The following is a 9,942-nucleotide window of genomic DNA, read 5'->3' on the forward strand; positions in this document are numbered from 1 at the left end:
ACTTGCACAGGGCACCCAGCTTGTAGGAGTGCAGATTCATTTCAGTAGTTCACAGACTACTAGACCAAGCCTTGAACAACAATACGAAGCAGAGGAACCATGTAGCATACAATTGTGCCCTGCATGCAATGGTATTAAATGATTGATCTTCAACAACTTGCAAGTATTAATACAATAGCTTCAAGTTTCACAAATACATCCCAAAAATTGTATGCCCTGTTGCTTACCATTACATCATTAGAAATAGAAAACGCTCTAAAAGGAACAATATAGATGCTTTCGGCAATGATCTACACATGGAACTAAATATTATTTCTCAAGGTTACATACTAATTGTTGGCAAAGTCATACCTGTCTTCAGCATAATAAACATGCTTGTTTGGTAGCTGATTATCAAGAGAATGTAGCATGGAACTTAGCCTTTCAATTTTCTGCAGCAAACAACGAAGCTTTGTCAACTGAACTAACCAAAAACGAGATAAAAAATGTACTGAACTGCATTCAAATCCCTACATGACAACATTCATCTACCTTCTTCTCACTCTGAACTTTCTGAAGGACGTATCCTATATCTTGTGTCTTCATCAGCATGAGTTCCTCTTGAGTGTTTTTGTTAGCTTCACTCCTAAAAAAAGATCATCAATTAGTATGATCAAAGGAGGGAGATGGACCCATTGTTTACGGCCACTTTGATTTATAAGTACACTTTCTATTCCACTTTTGGTTACACGATCATACAACTTTGTACTAGAACTAAAATTGGGAGGATGGGTTACTTTCCATGAAAGCGGGTGCCGATAACAATTCCCAATATATATATATATATATATATATATATATATATGCACATGCACAGCTACAAAGTAACTGAAACAAAGGAAGATGAAAAGATGCCTATATTTTACTCAGGTCTATGGATTCCATCTACGGTCCTTGTTTTGATCATCTTGAAGTAAAACTCATTTGGGTTCCTGAACGCAACCTTCTCCTTTTTCATTGAATAACTGTTGTAACCATATAATATATATATATATATATATATATATATATATATATATATATATATATATCTGTCATCTAACATAAAACACTTCAAATAAATCTAAAAACTCTTTTAAAAACTCTTTAAATAAATCTACGGGGTCACTATTAAGAGCAATTAACGAAAATTATCCCCAAATCTTATATAATCTGTGGGCCACTAGAGTTTTGAATGGCCTAATGAATGTCCTAGAATGATCAATCAAACTGGGCTTGTGAACATTTTAAGAGGAGACATCCTTCCTTTGCGGCATGGTTTAAGTTGCAAATGATTTACAGGTGCCTGTCTTGTTTGACTTTAAACAGTAAATGATTTATAGGTAAATGATTGTGTGCATTTGGATAGCCTGTAAAAAATTTTAAATCCTATAAATGGAGAACCAATCAAGCTTGTAAATGAAATCCAAACTTTTTGCCTGTAAATGCTGCAAATCATTTACAGTCTGTAAAATGATTTATGGGCAAAAAAGGCCATCCAAAAGCAAGAGGATTAGTTAATCAGGGAATCCCTATTTATCAAATAATAGAGGATCCAGACTCAAAAAAAAATTATTATTATACTTGTATCGAATGTGGACAATCTATTTGCTTTATTCCCAACCATTTATGCCGCGAATTAAAGAAGGATTCAGATATATTCCATCGGGGAGACTTGGGGGATCCACCATCCATGGCGAGGCCCATCATTCCAACGGTAGGGATTTCAATCAGTGGGCCTTATTTACACAAAAAGCCTTAGCAATAGTATGCAAATCCTTGGTCGTAGGACCACCATACAGAGTAATTGATGAGCTACAGCCGTAAGGATGCTGCTTTTTCCTAGCCACAGGAAATCCATAACGTTAAAAATGGTAGGCCGCAGCATGAAAATCGGCTTACACAAAAATCTGGCTGGCCCTCTAATAAGATGGGCCACATTGATGGAATTAATGAACAATCTAGGGTTTGACTCAGAGACTGATTTTTGTGCAATGTGATCTTTATGGTAGGGCGGTGAAATGATAGAGAAGAATCCAACAGCTTGCCAACGGAAGCAGCCGTCGCTTTTCTCTAAAGCAGTGAATCTTTTTAAAGAATGCGGAGTCCAAATTTAAAGGAAAACCCAACTAAAATATATGAAAATTCAAATACCAACCTCGTAAATCTTCTGCAATTTTTATAACTCTCGCCTTTTCGCCAGAAAGGAAAACGACCCAACAGAAGAGAGAGAGAGAGAGAGAGAGAGAGAGAGAGAGAGAGAGAGAGAGAGGAGATGACTCTCCCCCTTTTCTTCTTTGTCTGTTCCCTCCCTTCCCATTTTCTTTTTCTGGTTCTTTTTTTTCTTTTTTTAAATGACTCGGAGTCCGTAGTTTTCTTTTAGTTTTTTTTTTCTTTTTAAAAGTGAGTGGTGATGTGGACCAATCAGGACTGGGCAATCAGGGAATCCCTGTTTACCTAGTAACAGAGGATCCAGGCTCCTCCGACAAAGGGATCTTGCTGAAAATATAAGAAAGCTCTGTGATGTATTTTAACCAGCAACAAGAGAATATGAACCTTTAGGAGGACCCAAAAGAGCCATACCACTCAAACCCGTACCTTGATGCAAGTACCAGGGTCCAGTTGAAGCACTCATGTAACATAACATACTGAAGCCCATATTCTAGCTTAAGAAAAAACAAAAATTAAAAGAAACAAGGTAGCATCCAAATCCAATAGAAATAGAAATTGACACGTGACAACTCCTTAAACAATTCTTGCTAAAGATATGCAATTTTCCTTTCATATGGGGACAGGTTGGGTTTTGAGACACAATGCTAGTTGGAACGTATCAGTGGTTGGAAGGCAACTTATAATGCATCAGGTTTGAAATATTTCAATTTACCTCGCTTAATATTCTTGTATACCCATTTTCTATTTTTTGGGAATGGAAATGTAATATTTCAGATCACAAAGTGACAAGTGGGCGCAATCAAATCAATTAAGGTGGGTGGAGACATCAATTCCATGAATGAATGTATAAAATAGATGGGCACGAGAGGGACTTTTTGTGGCCCACCAAAGACAAGGTGCTTTACACCGTTTGTTATGTTTGTTAAGTATGTCCCAAGACATATAAAGAATAAAAAATAAAGAAGGGTTTGATTTTGAATTATTGATGGAGAGTTATGGTTACAGTCTTCATGGTGTTGAGTTATAGTTTTAAAAACTCCATGACTCAAAGCCATGCAACAAATGAGCCAATTCCAACTTCGCCTAAAGTTGAATGATATCCGTCTGGCCCGGGCAATTTGACGCAACCTTGTAAAAATCTTCCCGAAGTGGTTTGCCATGAATCATTTGGGGCCAATCTGCCAAAATAACTCGCCCTTAAGCAACGAGGATTAGGCAATCAGGAAATCCCTGTTTACTAGATAACAGCGGATCCGAACTCACTTCAATTATGGGCTCACGCGTAAAATGAGCTGGTGAAAGGGTGCAGCTTCCGTGAATCCCCGGATCCACCGAGGTGGGTGGGATCCCTGATTGTGGGGCCCACAGTGATATATTTGACTACATCCACGCAGTCCATTTGTATTGAAAGCTCATTTTTGGGCATAATCCGAAAATGAAGCAAATCCAAATCTTAGATGGACCATAGTACACGAAACAGTGGTAATTGACCGCTAAAAATTTCCTGTGGGCCATGAAAGCTTTGGATCTAGATGATATTTGCGTGGATGAAGGTCTCTATGACCTTATAAACAGGTTGGAAGTCAAATAAATAGTCCGGTGGAACGATGAAGTTTCAATGGTTGGGATTTAATCAAAACTATTTATATGGTGTGGTCCACTTAATATTTGGATCAACTTAATTGTTGGGATAATGCTCTAAAATGAGCTGTCAAAATGGTTGGACGGTGTGGATTTAAGGCACATATATCATTGTGAGCCGCACAGTAAGGGTCCCACCCACCTCGGTGGATCCACCAAAGCCGTCCCGTTGTTGTTGGCTTCACCACCCAATCTGGTTCCCTCTCCATCACATGGTGGTACCGGTACAGCAATCCAGACCATTCAAATTGTTGGTTCCTTTTTAAATGAACCATATCTCATCTCTAAAACTAAACTGATTAAGGCAGTCCTAACCATCCAATCAAAGTCTACCAAATGGATGGTTAAGAATAAAAAAGTGAGTGGTCCGGTAGAAAATGGAAAAAAAAATCAGACAGTTAAGATTATCTCCCTGTTAAAATTTTGTTGATACTCCATCCATAGTTGGTTGGAAAAAACTACAGGGTAACTGTATTGATTTTGCCGAAAGGAGGTGAAATGACAGAAAAGAATCAAAGCAGTGATATTTTTAAAGAATGTGGAGTCTAAATTTAAAAGAAAATCCAACTAAAATATATGAAAATTTATATACTAACCTCGTGAATCTTTCGCAAGGAAGGAAAACGACCCAATAGAAGAGAGAGAGAGGAGATGAGACTCTCTCCCTTCTCTTCTTTTTCTTTTCCCTCCCTTCCCGTTTTCTTTTTCTGGTTTTTTTTTTTTCCTTTGTTTTATTTTATGATGGTTTAGCGCCGGAGCTTTCTTTTATTACTTTTATTTTTTAAGTGAGTGGTGACGTGGACCAATGAGGATTAGGATAATAGGAAATCTCTGTTTACCTGGTAACAGAGGATCCAGACTCGCAAAAAAATAGCTAGGCAGATCCAAATCCCAGGTGGACCACACCAGAGGGAAATAAAGGTGATTGAACACCCACCATCAAAAACTTCCTGGGCCCCACTGTAATGTTTACTTGCCATGTAACTTGTTGACAAGGTCATGCAGACGGGACAAAGGGAAAACACAAATAACAACTTATCCAAAACTTTTGTGGCCCCTAAGTTTTTAATGGTGGGAGTTCAATCCCTAATGTGTGGTCCACGTGAGATTTGGATCTACCTAATTTTTGAAATCATGCCCTAAAATGAACTGGAAAAATGGATGGACAACATGGATATAAAGCACATGCATCGAGGTGGGCCCCACAGTTAGGGCCTTACCCACTAAGTTGTTACCTGCCTCACCTAATCCACATCCCATTCATTCGAATCAGTTAGACCTCCAAAGTTAATTAGTGTTAATAAACGGGAAGGAGAGAAGGGGTTGCCGGCTCTAATAGGTCCCACCATAGTCTTTATGTAAAATCCAGGGTCCCACCATGGTGTTTATGTGAAATCCACCCTGACCACTAAATTTGTCACCCCATGTTAGGCCTAAGAAGAAAAAATCAGCCCCAACTGTGTTTCAAGTGGACCACATGATTGGAAACAGTGTACAAGATAATGCTTACTCTCCAAATTATTTCACTTCGTATGCCCCACCTGAATAATGAATGGAGATAATGTTTGGAATGGGGTGTGACCTTATCTGTCCTGGTGAAGGGGGCTACAAGTGTTGAGGGTCAAATATTGCATATCAGACCCTATTATTACCTGGGTTTTCAAACATGATACTGTTTAACGGCCCGATTTAAAACGTGTTTGTGTTGCAGGGCGTGTTTACGAGCCTGGACTGGGAAAAAGGTACTAAAAGCATGGATTTAGAGGTCTGAAATCACCAAGGCAAGCGCCAGACTCCAGGGGACCAAGATCAACGCTAGAGATCCAAGAAAACCGAGAATTGAAGTTCAAGTGGCCTGGAAATAAGCTAGAATGCAAGATCACAGGGTTCTCACCATCTGACCGGCTCAAAACTCTATACAGGGCCTGAAGACTCTAAATGAACCGTACATGTCGAAATTCATCCGCCCGCTGACCCGTCTTCTTGCGTAGAACGCCTCAGCGAACGGCACCCGATCCGCCGGGTCCTTTCAGTGGGACCCACTACTTGTCCAGATCACCAATCTGGACCGTCTATTGTTCACATAGGGGTGTATTGACCCCCGTCAAGGTGGCATTTTTGGCCCATGCAAGCTATCAGAAAATCCTGACGGTTAAACGCAGGTCGGACGGCTACATAGGAAATCCGTGGACCGCCACGAATCTGATCCAAAACCAGACACTTATGGACGGTTTTTCGTTGGGAATCTAATGGTCGGCTTGGATTTCTCCATCACTGTCAATCTGGAGCCCACCGACCATCACAGAGCGAATGCGGAAACTCTGTTTCGCAAACAGAGCTGCAGTCGATCTGGTGGGCCACCATTATCACCAGATTGATGATCCAAGCCATCCAGTACACTCAGAAGAGAGAAACGACCGTACACATGGCGGTTTTCCAGATTCATGCACAGTACGCGTGGAAACAGCGTCCGCAACATCTGATGGACGGCAGAGCAGAAATACAAGTGGGCCGTGTCAAAATCAATCCAAAAAAGCCCTCTCCGACCGAAATTTCCTCTAACATCCGATGGACGGCGTGGATTTCGTTGATAAATCCGATCATGGACCCCACCGTCAGCCAACGGAAGCTTCAGTGCGTTCGAAAGTTCTGTATACGCAGTCCGGGAAAATTGAGACTTTCGGGCCGTTTTACAATCAAGGGGAGGATCGGATTCTCTATCTGGACCGTCCAAATTCTGTCCATGGTGGGTCTGATTAAAACCAAGACGACCGAACGTCTTGGATCAAGTTTTGTTGCAGAAAATTCCATTTCAAACGGAGGTCTTTTGCTCTGCTGCGTAACAGAGAGTCAGTCCTCTAAACTGACTCTTCTCCAGCCAGATATGGAAGGTGGAAGACTCTGTGGAAGGCCTACTTTTCGCACACCAACCTCGGCCTATAAGAGGAGAAAAGCTTGGGCTGGACAGAGGATCTACGGTTGGGAGTTGGGCTGAAGCAGGGATATGGAGAGAGAGTAACAGTTAGTTTTTTTTCTACTGGTTTCCTTATTTATTCTTTTAAGATGTATAGCCTATCCATGCTAGGCTAAACCTCTTAGCTAGGGCTAAGAGGTGAAGCTTGTAGCGAGATGGGAGATTCTACTTTGTGCCTTTAATTCATAAACTGAATTTGATTTAGTGATTATTAAAGGAATATTTTTTTAGTCTTTTATGGTCTGTTGTGACTGAAATTACAATGGGTTTGCAATGGCTTTGAGTATTTCCTTTCCCTTTTTATGTTTATGAAGTCAAGAAGCCCTGTTGTTCATCATTGTCCCATGGGCATGGTAGGATGACAGTACACTTCCTGATCTTCATACATTGTTGGTTAGTTGGTAATTAGTTTAATTCTGTTGTTTACTTTGTCTCCTGGGCATGGTTTGGTGATGGAATCCATTCTAATTCATATACCTTTCATCTCTTTAAAATTATATCAGAAGAAGTTCAGTTTAATTTTTATGATTTTTGAAGCAGGCATAAGATCTCCCTGATCTCTACAAGTGGATCCTCTGAAACCCTATTTTCCTTCCTCTGAATTCCTTGAAGTTTTAGATAATTATTCTACAAATATTTCTTAAATTCTATTTGGTTTAGATCACATCTTAGTCTGGTCCTAGTTCTACTTGGTTTTAGATAACGTACAGGTATCAGTCCCTGTGGATTCGACCTCGGTCTTACCGAGTTTATTACTACATCACAACCCTATACTTGGGGAGTGAACAAGTTTTTGGCGCCGTTACCGGGGACTAACGGTTACGATTATCTGAAATTAATTGGTTTTAGGATTAGTTTAAGATTAGGGTTTTACTAACCGTAGTTTTTTATTTATTTTTATTTGAGTTCAAAACTAACTTGTTTCCTGTTTTATAGGATCTTGACATAAGTTTCTCAATTGGTAATTCATTCCTAATCTCTCTACTTTTTCCTATTTTTTTTAGAATTAGGGTTTAAATTTTAGAATTTTTGTTTAGAAACTAACCTTCCTATTTTGTAGGCCTTTAAGATAGAAATTTCTAATTCGGTAAGCTCCTTCCCTACTTTCTATTTTTCAGTTCTCTTTTAATAATTTACTTTCTAGTTTAGGTCTTTCCTAATTTATTTTAGAAATTTATACTTTCTTTTAGGAATTCCTTCTTTTAGAAATTAATTTACTGCTATTTTTCTTTTAAAGGATCGTTCTTCTCTTTTTAAAATCTAACTTATTTTGTTTTATTTTGCAGGTTTTAACTTAGGACTCCAATTTGGTAATTTCTTTCCAACTCTCTTTTTCTTTCTAGATTTTCTTTTCCTTTCTTAGGATTAGGTTTTAAATTGAGGGTTGCGAGTGTTTTCATGCCCAAGTGAGCCCGTGACAACACTCGACGTCTCTTGACTGAAGGAGGATTGGTTAAGGGGTTGACTATCCATCGCAGGACTAGACACCGCTCAAAATTCCCTGAGTTAACTGAAGTTATGGCTGAAGACCAACCTCCTCTACTTCCACCCAGGGTGGAGGATACCCAAGATGAGAACGAGGTGCAATAGGCACCCCCGCCTCGTACTTTACGAGATTATCTACAACCAGCAGGAGTGAGTATGCCCTCATGCATGATTTTTTCTGAAAATACAGGACAAATGGACATCAAGCCATGAGTTATCCAAATCCTTCCCAAATTCCATGGACTTGAATCAGAGAGTCCATATTTACATTTGAAAGAGTTTGATGAGATTATGGCTATATTATGTTTTCCTAATGTATCTGAGGATACAATCAAGCTGAAACTCTTTCCTTTTTCCTTAAAAGAGAAAGCTAAGACGTGGTTACATTCACTGCGTCCTAGATCCATTGGCACATGGAACGACATGCAGAGGGAATTCATAAAAAAATTCTTCCCACATCATAAAACGATTACCCTCAGAAAAGCAATAATGAACTTTGCCCAAAAGGAAGATGAAACATTCTTTCAATGTTAGGAAAGGTTCAAAGATTTGGTCAGTTCATGGCCACAACACGGATTTAAAACGTGACGCATTACAAATTTTTTCTATAATGGACTAACATCTTCCATGCGCCAAATGGTCGAGACAATGTGTAATGGAGAGTTCATTAATAAAGATGTTGACGAGGTATGGGATTACCTCGATAGTCTCGCTGAAAAAACACAATCATGGGACTATTACCCAATGGCGAACACCACGTCTAGGCCGACTCAATTAAAGGAGAAAGGTGGATTATATCTCTTGAAAGAAGAGGATGATCTCAAGTATAAAGTGACTACGCTCATAAGGAAAGTTGAGGCCATGGAAGGAAAGAAGGATAAGGTCAATGAAATTGTTTGCGGCATCTGTGATTGCAACATTCACACAACTGAAAACTGTCCTACAATACCTGCCTTTCGAGGAGTGTTGAATGAACAAGCCAATGCCATAAATAATTATTAAAGACCTTTTACTGGACCTAACTCCAATACATACAACCCTGGCTGGAAAAATCTCCAAACTTTAGTTGGAGGAATGGACAGACGGCTACTCCTCCAGGTTTCTTCAATCAAAATCCAAATCAAGTGAAACCTCAAGAGGAACCGGTTCAAAATCCCATACAAGAGCTGGCTCAGGCAATGCGGGGAATTACAGATTTTATGCAAAATATAGATTCTCGTATGACGGTTATAGAAAAGGGGATGCTTCCTGCACAACCTCTCCCCAATCCTAAACCGCAGTACGATAATAATGATCCCAGCTCTTCAAATCAGATGGGGCATGCTAAATCCATCACCACTCTTAGGAGTGGGAAGATCATTGATAAAACTCTTCCGGTTAGGCCCGAAAAGCCTCAAGAACCAGAAGAGGACAACAATGATGGATCCAGTGATGCCCCACAAAAAGTAGAACCGGAACTTCTAGAGAAGTCAGTTGCTCCATTCCCCCAACGGTTGGTTTCACCAAAACCTCTTTCTAACTCTCAGGATATCCTAGAGGTGTTGAAACAAGTGAAAGTCAACATTCCTCTACTTGATGTCGTTAAACAGATACCTTCATATGCCAAATTCCTGAAAGACTTGTGCACGACCAAACGACGGAAAATTATTCAA

The 9,942-nt window shown here is 39.7% G+C and overlaps 1 protein-coding gene and 1 non-coding gene across 2 annotated transcripts; both read right to left on the reverse strand.

The window, feature by feature from the left end:
* Positions 1–307: 307 nt before the first annotated feature.
* On the reverse strand, positions 308–997 carry LOC131235979 (probable U3 small nucleolar RNA-associated protein 11). The gene is made up of 3 exons (XM_058233084.1): positions 906–997; positions 532–625; positions 308–431 (listed from the first exon to the last, which is right to left on the reverse strand). Exons 1-3 carry the CDS (start codon positions 995–997, stop codon positions 330–332), a joined length of 288 nt encoding a protein of 95 aa, XP_058089067.1. The 3' UTR covers positions 308–329.
* A 7,764-nt stretch (positions 998–8,761) lies between these two features.
* Positions 8,762–8,868, reverse strand: LOC131235987 (small nucleolar RNA R71). The gene has a single exon (XR_009166475.1). It is a non-coding gene; the product is annotated as a small nucleolar RNA R71 (small nucleolar RNA).
* Positions 8,869–9,942: the final 1,074 nt, after the last annotated feature.

This window comes from Magnolia sinica, unplaced genomic scaffold, assembly GCF_029962835.1.
Source record: "Magnolia sinica isolate HGM2019 unplaced genomic scaffold, MsV1 ctg100, whole genome shotgun sequence".
In the NCBI taxonomy this organism is placed as follows: Eukaryota; Viridiplantae; Streptophyta; class Magnoliopsida; order Magnoliales; family Magnoliaceae; genus Magnolia; species Magnolia sinica.